Here is a 20,236-nt window from a genome sequence, read left to right on the forward strand (position 1 = left end):
ACAGTGAATTCTACGACAGCCAGGGCTACTCAGAGAAACCCTGACTCAAAAAAACAAGCAAACAAATAAATAAATGTAAAAGGCACTGACTTTAGAGAAACATGTCGGTCATCTCAACAGTCTTCAAGTTCTAGCATATGGGAAGTTCGTCTCCTTTGATGTTGCAGAGGCCATCCGTGAGGAAGCTTTCCTATAATTATTTTCCTAAAGAATCTCTTCACATTGGCATTTTGAGATGCAAACATATATTTTTAAATAGACCACAGAGAATAAGTACCATGCCAAGAGATATTGTATGGGACCTTTGCCAACACGCTTTTTCCATTTGCAATTTGGAAGCGTACTATGACTTTAAATTCCAGAATGTGGAGCGTCTCCACGTGAAGTCCACAGTGACAGTATAATCCCCAGGGTTAAAGGTCAACATCTCAAAACCATTACCCATAATTTAGTAGAAGAGGTTCAGCAGAGTGTTCACAAGACAACTGCTCTGTCATTTCCTTTAAGAGAATGACAGGTGTGAAGAGCAATTGTTAGGAGGGATGAGGAGACAGGCATGTCTCCATCAATCGCCGCTACCTTGACGTTCAGGGTAGCTGATGTTCCTTCTCTGAAATGCCCAAATTATGCCCAAGAATACAGCGCCAGGATTGTATCCGATTTCCTTAATTTGGTGGCTGGGTTGTTTCATCTACTGGCCCCAGGTTAGAAAATGGGTGGCTGGCCACTTAGCTGAGATGAGGCGGATAGGAAGTCTCCCGCTCTTGTTAGGTTTGACAATGGGAAATGACAAATGCCAAGTCAGTCCTAATTTTGATTGACTGGGGCCAAAGACTCATGCAGGTAAAAATGGTTGTTGGGAATCTTGGGAAATTGATCTTGCCTACCCTATTTCTCCAAACTAATAACAGAAAATTGTGGCCTGGGAGAAGACCAGCCCTGTGCAGGTGTCTCCTTGAGCAGCACAAAACCTCTCCTTGGCTCTCTGTGGATGTCTGGCGCGTTTGGGAACAAGCTTCCAATGTTTTCAAAATTATAAATCCAACTGTTACAAGATTTAGCAAAAAGCTTTTGGGGGCATTCCAAATTCAGGAAGACTTACCATTTCTTCTCCAAGTAATGAACAATGTGGCCAGCATGACTAAAATGCTGCTAGTATCAAGCTGAGTGGCATTATTTCTCTTAGAAAATAAAACACAAACAATTTTTTTTTCTCTCCCTTGTTGCATTTTTGTCTAATCCATAGCTCACTGTGTACATTTTGTTTTGTGTTTGTTTTCTAATTTCCGTCATTGCCTGGCTGATTAGTACCAGGATCAAAAAAAAAAAAAAAAAAAAAAAAAAAAAAGGCTCTCCACAGATGACTGGTTAATTCTCTTTCACACCCACCACACACATGTATTTGGGACAACAGGAAATCATAATTAAAACAAAATCCTTCTGCCACACAGTATGTTTATTCTTACAATAAATAAAAACAGTCTGGCATTTCTATGGAAAAAAATGAGCTATACTGTTGCTTTTCCCCCCTTTCTCTTTCCACTAAGTGGAGGTTCTGTCTTTTTCTTTCCATTAAGTGGACATGGTCCTTTGGCTCTAGAGCTCTAGTCAACCTATCTTCTCTACTTCTTGCACCTTTAGGCTTCTGAACTGAGTGTCATTCGGGTTATATGTGTTGAATCTCTGTGGTTAATAAAGTTCCATTTGACTCTTGATTTAAAAAAACCACCTAGGTAGCCTGCAAGTCTATAATAATGAAGCATGCTTTTCACCCAAAGTGATAAAGAAAGCTGAGGTCAGTGCACTGCCTTCAGAGATCAAGTCAAAACAGCAGCTTTCTGCATATTCATCCACACATACTCAGGACTACTACTAAGTCTGATATTTTTAGGTGAATCTGTTACATCCATTTTTCCATTTGCTCCCCACACTGACCTTGGCTTGCTGTGTAGCTCATGACTTAAGTTTGATGACACAATACTTTCAGTTCCAAAATACCAAAGGCTTGAGGAAGACTGTAGGCGGCAGTCTTCCCGACCACTCTGTTATTTAGAAACCTGACTAAAATAATGTTTAGTTGCAAATATCTGCTCTACTTACCATTGCATGGATCCCCTAAAGCCAATACGCGCAAAGGTGTCAGTAGAAACATGGAATGAAAAAGACATAGAGAGTTGCTACCTATTTATCAACAGGGCTAGAAGAGGATAGAATGTTTGAACAGAAAAAGCACGTGTGCTCTTGTGATGCATTAGTATGCCTTATATTTCAATGTATTAAAATGACAGATCATTGCTACATAGAATTCTCCACAATCTAGACAAAATCTTGGTTAGATAGCTCTGTATCATTCTCAGAACATTTACTCTTAGGGAACTCTGATAAAAGACAATGTATTCAACAGAAAATGACTGAACCAAAGAAAATGTGGATAATTGGATAGCCAAAGGAGAATAGAAGGAATTAATGATGGCTAGCCTGAAGAAAGACAGAGGAATTAAAAGTGGAGGGTATAAAACAGTCATCTAAAAATGTTCAGATAGCTGTTTTGAGTCAAGTGCTCTGAAAGTAGCTCCACTGCCTCTCTTTGTCCCTGCTACCAGAAGGAAAGCTCTCGGTAGTTAATGCTGACACTGACTGCCTTTTAAGAAAGGTGTTGCAGCTGAGCTTGGATGACTTCTAGGAAGAGGCAGCCAAGGAACTCCATTCAACAATTATTGCTGCTCTTTCTGACCAGGAATTTATATGATAATAATAGTCTCAGAACCATCCTTTCTGTAATACCAGCTTCCAAGTATTGAAAATTGGTTCATTGTAGTTGTGGCTAGGTATTATGGACACTAACTCATCGAGAGTGCAGCTTAAACTGTCAGCTATTTGCACAGAGATGCATCAAGCAGGCTGTGGTTTGGCCACTCATGGCTAAGATGCCTGAAATCTAACCCCAATTGCTGTGAGATTCTCCTTATGCTAACCTCCCATTTAGTGTTTAGTGAGCAGCTGCAAATGTTCTTATCCTACCGTGTAGAATTCTACAGAGCAGGATAAGCTTCTAGAGTTCTGACAGAGGGCTAGTGTATCTCACTTAGTTGCCAGAGTGTATAAGTAACCTTTGTTAAGACTGAAGCCAAATTTAAGCCTCCATACAACTCCAACTCGTATTCTGAAAATCTTACATTTACATTATTCTCTCATCTTACATTTTGAAATAACATAAAAGAAAACCCTAATTCTATCACCCTAAATATATTGTGTCAATAAGTCCACCACAAACATACCCCTCCTCAAATTAACCCAGTGAGCATTCATCACTTTTAAGGACAATGCTATCAAGTGTTTGGCACTGGCTAGACTACCTTAAGCTACAGATTTGGTGATACATAGTCCTTCCAAGACTGTATTTTTATATCTTTGAAGACTGTCTCTCTTCATAGTCACACTGAGCTTAAAAGCTATGCTGTGCAGTGGGGGCTTACTCGTGTAATCCAAACTCCCCTCCCTTCTTGCTCCTGCCCAACCGACACTCATCTGTTATCATTACCTTCGGTCCTGTTGCATTGCATCAGACTTTGAAAGGCAAAGCTAAGTGTTTCCACTACGAGTAGTTGCTACAGAACTTCTATGGAAATCAGGCTCATAAACGGCCCAGGGCTAGGAGCTCCAGTGCTAGGCAGATGGTATGACTCTGTAGCCCTGGTCTCAGAGGAATGTGCTTGACACTCAGAAGCAATCATCTCCCTTCCAGCAGCAGCTGACCACCATGTTGATGTTTTTACAGCACCCTGTGTACTGTGTCAATGTTGTTGGGACCCAGAATGCTCACAACCTCATCACTGTCTCTACTGATGGCAAGATGTGTTCCTGGAGCCTGGACATGCTCTCAACCCCACAGGTGTGTCTGTTTTAAACTACACATTAAAGTCTTCTAGTGCAAAGGCCTACCTGCTTAGGGACACGTCTTCGAAAGGCCCAAAGGCCTGGTTTCAGCAGTCTGCCCTTGAAGCCAAACCTATTTCCCCTACCACAAATTATGTCATTATGGCAATATGTTAATCGTAGGTCAGTTTCAAATGAAATGAAATAATCCATCTTAAAGCCTGGTCATTGCTGAAGTTGCCTGCAGTGCGAATTGTACTCACTCTACAGCATTGGGAAGCAATGCAAATGAAGTTGGAGCTCAGCAGAGCAATCCATTCTGGGGACTTGCCTTGCAGGAAAAGAATCCTAGCAAAACAGAAATCCAAACTGTTGCTTGTTCCTGTTCCCTAGACAACCGCCTGTTTTCCTCTCTGGCATGTTTGTGAGCATGGCTCCTGCCATTCCTTGCTCAATAAGTGAGAAGTTGAAAATGAAAAGGTTCCAGTGTTTCCAAACCACTACTGATCACAGCAACGGAAGCCAAACAAAGGACCAGAGTAGAGAAGAATGCTGGAGGCAGGCATCTGGACACGCGCATGTGACACGCACATGTGTGGGAGCATGCATGCAGACATGCCCATGCTTTCCACAGGTCTGTGTGTGAAAAAGTGTAGCACTCTCCCCCCGACTTAAAACCACCAAGAGTTCACAGGGATGGTCTTTGGCAGACACGTGAGAAAAATCGTAGAATAATTTCCAGAAGATAATTCTCAGTCTCACCGTTCCTGTCTCCCTTCCCTGGAACGATAGCTCTAGAATGTCTCCTGCTCCCTTTCTGAAGAGCACTAGTTTCGAGGTACACAAGGACATATGGAAACTGTAAAGAACCTCCTTTAAGTCTCAACAGATGTAGAGACTACTAAGCTCTTCACATAATTTCAGCGGCGGGGAGGGAAGGCCAATAAGCAGCTTGCCATTCAGGTTCCTGCTTTTTGCCTGTCCTTAGACGGGCCTGCCGTTGTGTGCCGATAGTTTATGAGTTTGTCTTAAAATTCTCGGCAATGTGTTGTTTTCTTTTAAAAGCATGGAGATTATAAACAGATATCAGAGCAAACCCTCTATTTGGGGATTTTTAATTGCCCATTTTGCTGATTAAACACGTGTTTGTTTGGGTTAAGCCAGTGGTGTGGGAGCTCCGAGCCTGTTTTTATTAGTGTTAGCATGCCCACAGACCCTGGCTCGGCATGGAGACAGAGTTTTTTGTGACCCAGTCTCCACGGACAGCAGAGACGAATGGGGTATCCCACAGTTGCCTGTCTCCCCACTCTCTCTCCACGTCCCACCCCCACCCAGTGAGTGGCCAACGCAGCTCCTTCCTTGTCACTAACTTTTGAGACAGGGTAGAACATCATACGTTCCTGTTTTCCCCGTCACTGTCAAGGCCTGCTCCCCCTTAATCAGCACGCTATGGTGCTCTCCGTGGAGGGATGTCATGAATGGTCAGTATGAGAAGGGGCCCTGGGGTCGGTGTGACTACATCCTGTCAGCAAGAATTTCCTGTTCATGGAATCTGTGGCCAGAACAGCTTGGTTAGTTTGCACAGGAAAGTCTGAGTTCCTGTACAACTAGGAACAGTTTGTGCCTGTGTAGTATAGGCTGCTTGATGTCAATAGCCAGAAATAACCAGGGGCATTCTTGGGACTTCTCCTTTACTGTCACTACACTTAATTTAGCAGATCATCCTTCTCTAGACATTTAAGTCACGTGTGTCTGAGTGTATCCCATCTGTCTGGAGGTGTCCATGGAGGTCAGGGGCATCAGATCTTCTTGAGTTGGAGTCTCAGGTAGTTGTAAGTGTGGGTGCAGGGAATGGAAGCTAGGTCCTCTAGAACAGCCAGTGCTCTTAACCACTAAGCCACCTCTTCATCCCCCAGCAGCGTGTGTGTCTTTTGATACACTCTCAATTTAACAAATCATTTTATCATAATAAAGACTCATTGCTATCTTAAGCCCTTGTTTAATTATCTTTTTGTGTGTGCTTAGGTCCTATACCCAACAGCTAGCTACCCTTCGTGAGGTCTCCTTCCTGTTGAGTTCTGGTTTTTGTGATCTGAGTGACAACTTCCTGGCGGTTCACGAAGGACCCACGGTCCCTCTGTGACAAATGTGCTCAGTACATCTGATATTAATACACGTGGATTCTCACGAACAATTGATTTTGAAAATGTTTGTAAATACAAGGGTATTGTGTGTTTTATTAAAGCCTGGAGCTGACAAGTGTAATCATTACAGTATTATCTTTAGTTTCTGCACCATTAGTTTGAAAATTCTCACCTGTCAACTCCGCCTGGCTGGGGAAGCAGCAGCACATGCTGATGAAATCCAGCCGGCCTGAAACCAGAGATACAGAGCAGCGTGGATGTCAGGGGCAGTATGGTCTGGCTTCTAGCACAGTGGGGGTCTTTTGTAGCACTGTGTGAAAAGCAAACAGACGATTTAGCCAAATGATTTTTCCATGCTATCTTTGGCATGGCGAGGAGTTGACAGATGGAAATGTAACCACACCGTGTTTTGGTAGGAGAGCATGGAGCTGGTGTACAATAAGTCCAAGCCTGTCGCTGTTACGGGAATGGCTTTCCCAACGGGAGATGTCAACAACTTCGTGGTTGGCAGCGAGGAAGGTACCGTCTACACAGCTTGTCGTCATGGAAGGTGATTTTCTTCTGTTTTCTTTCTGATGACATGGTCCTTATTTTCCAAAGTCTTGCAATTCAGTAGATTATAACCACCTTGCTTTCTAAGATAGTTATTTCTGAAGGAATGCAATGTACAACCTCAAGTCTGTATTAGCTTAAAGCACACATCTGTCTAATGACATTCAAACCTTTGACCACTTCACATCGTATTGAAGAGAAATGTTCGACTTCTTCACGGAGCCTATCATACTCCTCATCCTTTTTTTTTTCTCTTCTTTTTTTTTTCTTTTGCACATAGCATCAAGCTCCAACCGTGTGCCCCTCAGAGATTATTAACCCCCATCTCTTGCTGTCCTATGTGCCTTCATGAGTCAGTTCTTTTGCTTTCTACTTGGTCTTGAATTTCTGTCCTCCTTGTCTAAGCCATCAGCATTAAACATGCAGCACAGGCATAGTTCTGCATTGAAGTCTTCCAACTCTCTTTCCATTACAGTTTATGGGATTTCACCTTGTTCTGTCAATTCATTCTTTTAAGGAGTATTTGCTAAGAACTCACTCTGCATCAAATACCAGCATAAGAATACAGTCCTTGTTGAGAATAAAGACTGACATAAAAGTAGATAGTTGCTTAAGATGATAAGAGCCATCAAGACAAGTGAAGTAGGAAAAGCAGGAGAGGACCATAGGCATTCAAGGTTAATTATTTCATATATTCTTCTATATACATCTGCAATAGCATCCATCACATCTTTTTTCAATCAGTCATTTATCTAGCATATTTCTATTGCTAAACTATTCCCATTCCATCTTTGACATCCTGTCATAGTACCTTGTAATAGGTGAACGACTGAAAATATAAATAAGAAATAAAGACATGACAATATCTAAATAATCAAAGACGTACCTTAAGACTCTCCCTCGAAGTCAGAAGGGTTGAAACAGTACACAAAACTGTTCAGCTCTCTGGGGAGAGTGGCGGATGCCTCTGAAAACAGCCCTAACAAGGTGAATTCCAGCCACTCAGACTTAACACGTGGCCTTGCCTCTTTTGAAAGGATCCCTGTTTTCACACTGATACTTAATTTCTCTTTTGCTTTCATAGTTCTTGGTCAATTGATTTTTCAACTCTCAAACTTATCACGGGCTATTTAGATTTAACAAGGAATCACAAGTTGTTTAAGCTCAGCTACATGAATTTTTCCACTCTGATAGCACAAGCTGTGATGTTTTTCCACGGTTTTTGTTTACAAATGAGTAGTGTTTGCCCTGCTCAGAGGACATAAAAATAACTTTTGAAGACGGCCATACAGGTCCATGTCAACATCTCCACAACAATAGAACTTGACTAAGCCCACGCACCAAGCATAAAAAGAGCTCATCAGGTTATTAATTTGCTCAAACTCTTGCTGCACTTTCCCCCTTTACAGAGCGCATTGCTGGAAGCTTAAAGGAGACGAGCGTCATTTAAACTAGGCTCTTGTCGTCGGGAAAGTGACGGCAGTGTTACCCACAAGTGCACAAATGCCTGCAACGCTCATAAAATGCCATTATCGGCACGGGAGACACAGGGTCCAGCGAGCCAAACGTGTAGCCACAGTTCTCTCTCCATGTACATGTGGATCAAGACAGACTTCGGGTTTACCCAACCCAGCCTCAGCTCTGGGTGTTTACAGGCTGGAATGCACATTCTGATTTTTTTTTCCCACATCTTGTAAATGAATCGCCTTCTAAACAACGGGTATTTTCCTTCTGTGGCAATCGCAACCAGGACAAAAATGTGCATTGTTGTACAGAAGAAGGGGCCTATGACTCACACCCCAAATGCCTTTGCTAGAACTTTGGTTTTGCCTTTGACATTGGTCCGCCCATCTGAAACATAAAATGCAAATCTTGGTAAGGTCAAAATGGGGGTTTTATTTTATTTTATTTTTTTACCTATCATACGTGCGAATCGACTTCCACGAATTAAGCGAGGTCCTCATGTTGCACCCTGTAAATCCTTTCAGGATGCTGCTAAGAGCAAGTGGAGTCCCACCAGGGGCCACTTCGAAGTTCAGCTACTCACCAGAGGACGTTTTGCTGATCGTGTGTTGGAAGTGCTGTTAGCAGTTTCACTGGGCACAGTCTCTGAGTGCTTGTTACATGGAACACGCTCAGCAGTGCTTTGCTCAAACTTTACTCAGCACATTGACGTTTATTGGTGCTCTGGGGCCCAAATGTTTTACTAACTGAATTCATTTTTGCTTTTAGTGACATAATAATGAGATTCCACAATCCCTACGTGCTTGTCACATTTATAACCTCATGCGTAGCAATTTTTAAAATATAATGTTGTTGGTGTATTTTTCTAAGAGTTTCCTAATTGTGTATGACTGCATGCAGATTATTACATAATAAAAAGAAGGCTGGTAATAATCCTAGCTCAGTTAAATAATTCATGCCTAAGGATGACTTTTAAAATGTACATCCCCAGTTCTCATGTGTGCTTTTTTTAAGGAGCTTAAGTTTGTCTCTCTTTCTTTTCTTATTTAATGCAACAAATATTTATAGAGCATTTATTGTATGCTAGACACTGGGCAGGAAAAAATGTAAAATAGCTTTCCTTATGGAATTTACAAAATGAATCTCTAACCGCTTTTCAGTTTCCATGGAAATGAACATATCATTTTTCCATGTTATATTGATACCCTGTGAATTATTTCATAAGATGTTACATGTTTTAGACATGTCAACATAATTTTAGAACTTCCGTAGAAGGAATAAACAACTATTCTTTCTAAGAGGTATTGGATTGTAGCGCCAGTGAACTAAGAGCATTCAAACAAGGCCTATGTATCTCAGCAGCGACTGCATCATAAGTTATAAAGCTTCTGAGACTCAAGTGCATTTGTTCCACCGTAACAGCTCCCAGACAGTACCAACGTCTGTGAGACCACAGGCAATAGATACATTATAAAAAATGTATTATTAAATCCTCAGTGTTTCTTAATCATCAGTGTGTTTTTCTCAGAGTCGCAGTGAAGTGCTTTTATTCCTGATTGTGTATGGTTGTTTTAATGTATGCAGAGGTGAGCTCTGTTATGTTCAATCAGTCATTGCTTTGCAAAGGTCACTGAAATGCTGCCCATTTGCTCTCTGCAGCAAAGCAGGCATCGGTGAGGTCTTTGAAGGTCACCAAGGGCCAGTGACAGGTATTAACTGCCACATGGCAGTGGGCCCCATCGACTTTTCTCATCTGTTTGTCACATCATCATTCGACTGGACTGTCAAACTGTGGACCACAAAGGTAAGGATTCCTCTATAGATACTGTCTCCTAATACACGGGGGGGGGGGGGTTTCCCCTCTGCGGGAGTTGCAAAGAACGCCTGTACCTGGCATTGAGATTCAGACAACCTACTGGGAAGCTTCATTTGTCCAGGCCTTTTCAAAGTCCATACTTATTATAAGTGTTGGAGTTATACTTAAAAACAAGCTAATTGTTAAAAGATTTTCAAATTATTCATATTATGATGACTCCAAAGTCCTCCTTCACCAATTCTATTAATGTTAAGCCACACAAATCTTGCTGTTAATCTCTCAGGGATCTGTACCATTTACTTACACACATTCATATCTACAGGAAAAAAGTTAGTGTACTTTGTCTCATTATTTGACTGTTTGAGGGTTTTTTTGGGTTTTTTTGTTTTGGTTTTTTTTTTTTTTTTTTTTTGGTCTATTTTGGTTTCTTGAGCCTTTAGGTGTTCCTCAACTGATATATTGAGATATAAGCTACTTGTGCTTTAAGTACCATTTGAAGAACTGTAAGACAGAGTCAGCAAAACTGAGGGAGTCTGGGGAGATGCCAGCCTAGCCAAAATGGGAATCTCTGGGTTCAGCGGGGGGCCCTCTATCAACATATTAAGGCAGAGAATGAATAACAAGAAGGAAAACACCCAGCACAGACCTCTATCCTTCACACAAGCACACATAAGAGTTAATCACACTTACACATATCCACACATCCACATGCTCACATCCATACAAACATGTCTGCACACAAAGAACCTCATTACCTGTGGTAGCTTTCACTGCATGTAGAAAAGCATGCCCGAGAAGGATATGGTGGCAAAAAGCTTTACACAAGCGGAGCTTGAGGTGCCTGAGAAGTGTAGTGGAAGGCCTTCAGCAAGCCATTCATGAAGGACAGAAGAAGGGGGGGGCTTGGGCTGTAGTTGAATATCTAGTAGCAGTCATAAGAGCGATTACAAACATAGTCCCAGAAGAAGACCTGGATACTCAGTGGAGAAGTTCCTCGAGGGTAGGCAAAAGATGTGGAACCAGGGAAGGGAGCTGAAAGCAAGTCAAGGAATAGTAGAGATGTGTTCACGGGTCTATAGGGAGGTAGCAGTGTTAGGATGACACACGTGGCCCTTCATTGTCTGGAAATAGTCACAGCCTCACTTATAAGAGAAACTCAAGTGAATTCCACCTTCAAAAATCTGCTTCCAAATATCAGATGAAAAGACTCTAACAATTTCCCATATGAAACCAGCCATTCTTATACATCTGGTTCTGGAAATGCAAAACGGTACAAAATCATGGGGAATCATTTGGAAAGATCTAAAAAATACTGTAGACCCTAACAAGCCATTCTCACATTAGGGAACCCATGCAAAAGATACACAAGTCAAAATAAGAAAAGATGTCCACTGAAGAGCAGACAGTGAAAGAGAAAAAGGCTGAAAAATCAGATGGGGCACTGTGAAAAGAAAGGTAGAAAATGATGCCTCCTCCACACTGTCATGAGTTATGAGTTGAACTCTAGAAACTATATCTAAATCAGAAGAGCTTGGTAGAAAGAAACGCAAATAATACTTTGTCGTTTCTTCTATTTGTTCATATAGTTTTGAAACTTTGATGAATGACCTACATGCATTATCTATTTAACAAAAAAAATCATATTTCTTTGAATATACTCTCTGCTTTGTACATTTGACATTGGAGCCATTAAAGTATTTTCTTGATTAGAAAAATAAGGCAAACTTAAAATTTGATTCATAAGAAAATTTAAAAGAACATAATATGAATCGCTCTAGTGTACTTCAAAGTGATGGTAGACATCCCTATACTGAGAAAGTTGCTTTAATCCCCACACTTGGGTACACATTCATAAAGGAATCTATTTCAAGGGAAAAAAATATCAGGGAAAGAAAAAAAAAGCACCCTTAAGCCATTTCTTGTACTAACATGACTGGTAGACATTAGCCACTACTGTTCTTACGTTAGGTTTCTATGTCCATGTAAAACAAATAACTCTCCTACTGTTATTGAGAACTGAGATAAAATCAGACGGTTGAAAGGAGCTACAGAGTCATTGAGTGAAGCAAAGTTTCTCTAGCCCTGCTGATTTAAAAGTATCTAAGAATTTGGGGTGTTATTATCTTTTAATAAAAAAAATCATTGTTTTATGTTCAAGAAAGATCTAGAAACTATGACCACCCCCATGGCAAAGTCTGTCCTGATCTCAAAGTGTCCTTCCTAAATGTGAGGTCCTTTAATAAACCAGGGAGCCAGCAGGACTGTCTCATTCTTCCTCTGAAGCAGGATATACGTGTAACTTTGTGCCCCCAACTACAAAGATTTTGTCAAAGGAGTTGGAAGACATGCTAAGTAAGATCTTCTGGCCCAGACACCAATAAGGGTAATAGTTTTAAGACCATGTGGTGAGTGCATTGAAGAAAATAAACCAACATAAAAATTTTTATGGCTCACCTTTGGAAAAGACTGGACAAGTAAGCTCATTGCTTTGAAACTTAGTAAGAGAAAGAAGGAAACATTTCTTCTATCTTTTCTGAAAGATTTGTGCTTCAGGGTTACTCACGGTTGATGACAGTTTATCTATATATTCCCGGCCATACAGAAATATCAAACAAATTTAAATTATATTATTGTGTTACTCCTAATGATTCCAGTAATGATTACATCTGATAATATCACAAAAATTGGAATGAATTCTTGTACTTAAGGTAGTAGGTGCATCACTCTTGTAGAGGGCTTGTGCAGAAAATCAGTCCTGAATCTTATTGCTCTTCAGCTCTCTGAGATTAAGCACAAAAGGAAACACAGACGTTACGTGTTAAATAACACCATACCTATGCATGCAGGCAGCCCTGCCAGGGTTGTGGGGAGACTGACAGGACAACGGATTTCATTTTCCCAACAAAGCTAAAAACAAACGAAAACAAATAAAAAACAAATATAAGTGGAAACTGTATATCAAAATGAATAGAATAAAACCAAACTTGAGACTTTTTAAATAACTCAAAATAGAGATCTTACATAAACCCTACTTAAGACTGTCAGCTTTTGTATGACAAACCTTCTGCCAAAAGCAAAAGGTTTAGAAAGCTGTCAAACATATATGACTACTTCTTAATGGCATTCGTGAGTCTTTAGATATGATAATGATCTTATAATAATTTTAAATGGCCTTACTTTTTAAGGATGCATACCAGAATATTTATAGAAAAATATAAGTATATTTTCTGTACGGATGTCAGTAATTTGCTCTTGATAAACCATTTGAAAAAGGGAAGGCTTGTGAAGACAGATAAATAAGATTGGATATGTGTTGGTATTTATTGAAGCTGAGTGATTGACACTAGTCCATTTATCAATGTATGTTTGCCGTGTTTGAAGTCTTCTTTAACACATTTAAGGAAAAAATAAGAGCAAATAATACTGACAAATATTCAGATATATAATATACCTGTTGTATGTATCAACACAGAAGCTGTCAGTGCTCCTAGAAAAAATAATTTTTTTGGAGTTTAAAAGAGCACATATTATTATAATAGGTCAAAGAGTGAGTGCAAAGTGAGAAGGAACTGAAAAACCAAAGATCTTTCTTTATTTCTTTTGACTATTTAATTTTAAGATGGAGTCTCTTGTAGCCCAAGACAGCCTCAAACTCACTACATAGCAGACTAGCCTTGAACTCCCGAGCCTCTTGCCTGAACCTCCCTGGGGGTAGGATTACAGACATGTACCACAATGGTGGGATTTGGGTTTTTGTTATTGTTATTGCTTTTGTAAAGGTTTAAAGATTGCAAGCTGCTTCTCGATGTTACCGTTATAGAAGAAGAAAGAAAACAAAACCCCTAAGTATTAGCTGAAGGAAAGGGTAGTCAACAAGTCAGCATAAATAGCATCCTAGCATGGGCAGAGCAATGAATTTTAAATTTGAGCAATGACATCTATTCTTTCATAGTAGAGGGACATGAAGTACAGGGTGATGAAAGCTTAATACGCCAGACTCAGTGACCGGAAGAAAGCAAACACTGATAATGACCGTTTTCTTAACAAAGTAGGAAATTCAGGCCTCTGCTGAGTAGAAGCAGAAATGCTGAAAGGAACAAATTTCAGCTAGGAAAGATTCAAGAATAAGAAACAAAATGTGTAAACATAACAAAAATATTTCTGGATAAGGTGGTGGACCATTTGTGGTGAAAGAACAGAGTTTTATTTTTTTAATTTATTTATTTATTATAATTTATTCACTTTGTATCCCCGCTGTAGCTCCCTCCCTCATCTCTTCCTAATCCCACCCACCCTCCCTTTTTTCCCCCTATGTCCCTTCCCTAGTCCACTGATAGGGGAGATCCTCCTCCCCTTCTATCTGACCCTAGCCTATCAGGTCTCATCAGGACTAGCTGCATCATCTTCCTCTGTGGCCTGGCAAGGCTACACCCCCCAGTGGGAGGTGACCAAAGACCTAGTCACTTAGTTTATGTCAGACACAGCCTTGTACCCCTTACTAGGAAACCCACTTGGAAACTGAGCAGCCTATGGGCATTCTCTGAGCAGGGGATTTAGATCCTCTGCGTGCATTGTGTTTGGTTGGAGTATCAAAAGAACAGTTACTTTCATGTGTCTGTCTTCAAAGCAGATTTTTACCAACAGAGGTCATCAGTACAAATTTGGACATAGACAATGGTTTCTGGCCTGGAGCTTTGCCGGAGTGTAATGGGAGTAAACTAGAACATGGAAATTAGAGATAGAGGCAAGAAGGCATTTGGTGTTATAAGCTCATGATGAAAGGAAATAAAGACAGACAGAGGAAGGAAAGGAAATGGGGATCTGAAAACCCAGGAAGGATCAAAGAATGGGAACAAATGGGAAAAATGATAGCAAGAGATTACTGTTTGAGAGTAGGATGTGTGGATTGAGTATTTTATTGATGGCCTAGCTCCAAGTGAGTTTTAAGAAGTCATCAAAGGTGCAGTTGTCCGTAGCAGACATCTGGTGAAGGTGGAGTTCACTGGAAATATGGAAAACACAGAGACGGAAGGCAAAGGTGCTGTAGCTTTGGAATGTGTCAGAGCAATGACTAGAGTAGGGCAGTAAAGGGATCACAGCATGATCACAGCGGTTAAGTGTTCAGTGAGGTCGGTGAGAGATCAAAAGGGCAAAACATGATAGAGGTGGGTGGCTGGGCTTAAGAGAAACAGGACTTTCCCTGGAGTTGAGAGGCAGCAGTGAAGCAGTCCCCTAGAGCAAGGAAGGAGCCTTTCTACTCACTGCTTGAGAAGAGCACACAGTAAGAAGCAGCTGCTACTTGACCATAGTTGGTCAGCTTTTTAGCCGAGACAGGAAGGGGAAGTCTTATGTTGGTCTAAGATTCCACTGAGGCAGGCGGTGTAGAGAGCTACCAACTGGAAGGCTGAAGTCCCAGGGAAAAGCACTTCCTGTGGAATGAGACCCGCAGTACTGGGGGATGAGGGGTGCATTGGAAACATCTGGAAAGAACAGAACTGTGAAAAACTGATTTAGAGGGGATATGTACTAATAGAAATTTCTACCAGAAAGTTCTTTGCAAACCTACAAAGAAGAGGGAGGAAGTGGGCGGGGCTGAAGATCAGACTAGTAATTCTAACAGAATGAGGACAACTTGAAGGGAGTCAAGATTAAAATACATTACACATCCAGCCCCAGCCCCAGCCCTGACCACACCAAGTTTCATCATTAAACCGCTGTCAGGGAAGACTTCGCTGTGAAGCAGAAACTTGTTGGAGTGGTTTTCCTCATAAACAGAAGACCAGGCTGCATTCCAGGCAGCTGAGTCAACAAATGCATAAGCAGACATTTTTCTCCAAAGTCTAGAACATAAGGGACCAGCTGGGAAGTGAGAGTGGAGAGATAGCTGTACTCAATATTAAGTTTCATCTTATTAGGTGATGGCTAGCCTAATAAGGAGTAGGGATAATTAATTAAATTTTCATATTACAGAATTTTTGTGATATGATAAAGGTTAATTTGCATGGGTAGCCCACATCGACATTTATTTAGCTAATTCTGCATTGTGCCAAACGTTTTAAATAGATGATTAGTGTATTAGATCTTCACCATGAATCTCTGACTCAGTAGTATCCCATTTTATAGAACAGGCATGAGAGAGCTAAAACACTTGATGTGGTATAGTTGTCAAATAATTAAGGAACCTAGGTCTAAACCCAGTTTTGTATGACATCAAAGCCTAATGGGGAAAGTTGATCTACAGAAGAGTGCAGTTTTAAATACTGTTTTTAAAACCTGAGTATGTTGAGTATCTTAAGAGAAGGAACAATAAATAACATGAGTGAAGAGTGTGTGGTTGAAACATGGACAAAAGTGACGTCAGGTGTGGTAGGAAAGAGGTACCTGGTGGCGGGTGGTGAAAATGACATGGATGGGCCTGGACAAGATGTTACCGGAAGGTCTAGCTAGCTGGTTGTGCAGAGCAGAGAGAACGAGAAGGAATGGAGTTGTCTGCGGACCACGATGAGAACTAAGATATGGTAGAAAAAGTAAGGGTATTCATTCCAGACTTTGCAAGAGGTATATAAGACCAGTCCCTTACTCGGAATCATGCTCAAAGTGTGCAGACTTGAGGATCAGCTAAAGGTAAATATGGAAGTTGACATTAAGTTTACAAGATGAGGAGAAAGAAATTGAAGAAGATATCAGAAGATGGAAAGATCTCCCGTGCTCATGGATTGGCAGGATTAACATAGTGAAAATGGCCATCCTGCCAAAAGCAATCTACAGATTCAATGCAATTCCCATCAAAATACCAACACAATTCTTTACAGATCTTGAAAGAAAAATTCTCAGCTTTGTATGGAGAAACAAAAAACCCAGAATTTCCAAAATGATCCTGTACAACAACAGATCATCTGGAATCTCCACCCCTGATCTCAAGTTGTACTACAGAGCAATAGTAATAAAAACCAGATGGTATTGGCATAGAAACAGAAAGGAGGATCAGTGCAACTGAATAGAAGACCCAGAAATAAACCCACATACCTATGAATACTTGATTTTTGACAAAGAAGCCAAAACCATTCAATGGAAAAAAGACAGCATCTTCAACAAATGGTGCTGGTCCAACTGGATGTCTACATGCAGAAAAATGAAAATAGATCCATATTTACCACACTGCACAAAAGTCCAAGTGGATCAAAGACCTCAACATAAAACCAGATACACTAAATCGGTTAGAAGAAAAAGTAGGGAAGAGACTAGAACTCATTGACACAGAAGACAACTTCCTGAACAGAACACGAACAGCACAGGCTCTAAAAGCAATAATCAAAAAATGGGACCTCATGAAAATGAAAAGCTTCTGTAAAGCAAAAGACACTGTTGTCAGAACAAAATGACAGCCTATAGACTGGGAAAGGATCTTTGCCAACCCTATATCTGACAGAGGGCTAATATCCAGTATATATAAAGAACTAAAGAAGTTAAAAAGCAATAAATCAAGCAATCCAATTAAAAAATGGGGTACGGAGCTAAACAGATAATTCTTTGTAGAGGAAGATAGAATGGCAGAGAAACACTTAAAGAGATGCTCAACGTCCTTAGCAATCAGTGAGATGCAAATAAAACAACCCTGAGATTTCACCTTACACCCTTCAGAATGGCTAAGATAAAAAACTCAAGTGACAACACATGCTGGAGAGGTTATGGAGAAAGGGGAACCCTCCTCCATTGCTGCTGGAAATGCAAACTTGTACAACCACTTTGGAAATCAATCTGGCACTTTCTCAGACAATTAGGAATAGTGCTTCCTCAAGATCCAGGTATACCACTCCTAGGCATATATCCAAAATATGCTCAAGTACACAACAAGGACATTTGCTCAACCATGTTTGTAGAAGCTTTATTCGTAATAGCCAGAACCTGGAAACAAACCAGATGTCCTTCAACGGAGGAATGGATACAGAAATTGTGGTACTTTTACACAATGGAATACTACTCAGCAATTAAAAACAAGGAAATCATGATTTTTTTAGGCAAATGGTGGGATCTAGAAAGATCGTTCTGAGTGAGGTATCCCAGAAGAAGAAAGACACACATGGTATATATTCACTTATAAGTGGGTACTAGACCTATAAGGTAGGATAAATCTGTACACCTAAAGAAGATAAACAAGAAAGAGGACCCTGGATAAGATGATCAACACTCACAAAGACAAATGGGATGGACATTGGAAGAAGGAGAAAACAAGAAACAAGAAAGAAGCCTACCACTGAGGGCCTCTGAAAGTCTCTACCTAGTAGTGTATCAAAGCAGATACTGAGACTCATAACCAAACCTTCAGCAGAGTACAGGAAATCATGTGAAAGAAGAGGGAGTCAGTATGACCTGGAGAGGACAGGAGCTCCACAAGGACCAAATATATCTGGGCACGGGGGTCTTTTGTGAGACTGTATTTCCAACCAAGGACCATGTATGAATATAACCTAGAACTCCTGCTCAGATGTAGCCCATGGTAGCTCAGTATCCAAGTGGGTACCCTAGAAAGGAGAACAGGGACTATTTCTGACATGAACTCAATGGCTGGCTCTTTGACCTCTCCACCTCCCAAGGGAGGAGCAGCCCTCCTAGGCCACAGAGGAGTACTTTTCAGCTAGGCCTGAAGATACCTGATAAGCTAGGGTCAGATGAAAGGGGAGGAGGTCCTCCCCTATCAGTGGACTTGGAAAGGAGTAGAGAGAAGATGAGGGTAGGATTGGGAGGGAATGAGGGAGCAGGATACAGCTGGAATACAAACTTAATAAACTGTAACTAATATTTAAAAAAAGTTTACAATATGATAAGAAAAGAGTCCCACCAAGTGCTGCATTTTATGATGTAATTGATAAACTACTTTTTTTATTGGGGAAGATATATTGTCCCAAGGAGTTCACTCCTTCTGAGGTGGTCTTGGAGGAGATGTAATCCTTGAACTGGTCACTGTGGGAAAATACCAAGTATAAACAGCTGAAGAGAGGGAAGATTTATTTTTGCCTACAGTTTCGAAGGCTTGTCAATCTGGACAGGGAGCAGAGCTGTTCATCTCATGCTATCAAGTCATCAAGCAAAGGAAGGGACATAGGGAGAGGCAGCGCAAAGTGAACATACCGACACCTGCCCAGTGACCGGCTCTTCCCAGCCAGGTCCCACCGATACCTTCCACCACATCATGAGAATTCTATCAGATTATCAGTCCTTCAAAGGATTAATCCTTTCCTTAAGTCAGAGCTCTCATGAGCTATTTGTCTCTAGAAATGTCCTTCTTTGAGGTGCCCAGAGATGTGTTTTACTGATCTCCTGTGCAATCAAATTAACAGTCAAGATTAGCCACCATACTTCTCTCCCAAACCAGAAAAGGCATAAAGTTTTAAAAATGGTGACAGTATCTCTAAAATCTACTTAGTAAATTTTCTCAGAACTTTGACTGAAAACAAAAAATAACAAAATTGAAAAAAACTAATCTTGCTTTGAAATTACTAATACCGTAGTTCTCAAGCTAGCTTGTGCTACGCACCTGTAATCCCAGCCTTGGAGAGGCAGGAAGAGGATTATTGTAAGCTTGACATGAACCTGAGTTACATAGAAAGATCTTTTTTCAAACAAGCAAACAAACAAAAAAAAAAAAATTAAAAGGCCAAAAGAATAATCTGAAAGCAAGGCTTTGGTTTGTTTTTATTTTATTATTTATATTTTTTAATTTACCTTACTGGTAATGAGTTTTTAAAGAGATTTACAAAAGAGAAAAAAATGAGATAAAAGAGCACCCAAGTCCTTCCTTTGATATAATTAGAGAGTGTCAGCCAGTAAAGGCAATAAACTTGAATCGTTTTATCTTATTTGACTTATAGTCAAATGTTATTACTTATTTATTTTTCTGATAGGACTGGCAATCGAACCTAAGACTTCACACAAGCATTCTACCAGTCATCTCTATACACACTCTCATTTTTATTTCTAAGTACAGTGATTCAACCGTTTTTTATAATGCAATGTGTTCACTACCTTAAGTATCAGCATAGTTTGCTTTAGCTCATTGCAAGGTAGTATAGTGAAAGAGTACAAAAAAAAAATGGTATAACCTTTACCCCACGACATAAAAAAAAATGAAAAAGCAAATAGATGCAGAAAATACTATTGTTATGGTTAATCAGAGAATTGACAATAAAATAGATGGTAGCGCAGTCAGCTGTGTATTGACTAGGATTCGGAGAGCTCAGACAGAGCAGGGTCTCTACCTGTGGAGACCACCACAGGACAGCATCCCAGGTCCCGTCAGCATCACCTGGTCCTGTTTCTCTACTCTCCTGAGTTCCCTTCCCTCAGTTTATTGACACAGCAAAAGACGATTGCCCCTCCTTCGCCT

At 40.5% G+C, this 20,236-nt stretch overlaps 1 protein-coding gene across 1 annotated transcript in view; it reads left to right on the top strand.

Moving 5' to 3' along the window:
- The window catches only part of Dync1i1 (dynein cytoplasmic 1 intermediate chain 1), a 215,085-nt gene that overhangs the window by 150,337 nt on the left and 44,512 nt on the right, over positions 1–20,236 (top strand). Inside the window, exons 8-10 of the mRNA XM_055612917.1 lie at positions 3,779–3,892; positions 6,437–6,570; positions 9,696–9,840. Coding sequence (XP_055468892.1) covers positions 3,779–3,892; positions 6,437–6,570; positions 9,696–9,840 — 393 coding nt within the window. The remainder of the gene's footprint in view (positions 1–3,778; positions 3,893–6,436; positions 6,571–9,695; positions 9,841–20,236) is intronic.

The sequence above is a fragment of the Psammomys obesus genome, unplaced genomic scaffold, assembly GCF_907164565.1.
Source record: "Psammomys obesus unplaced genomic scaffold, mPsaObe1.curated_primary_1811, whole genome shotgun sequence".
Lineage (NCBI taxonomy): Eukaryota > Metazoa > Chordata > Mammalia > Rodentia > Muridae > Psammomys > Psammomys obesus.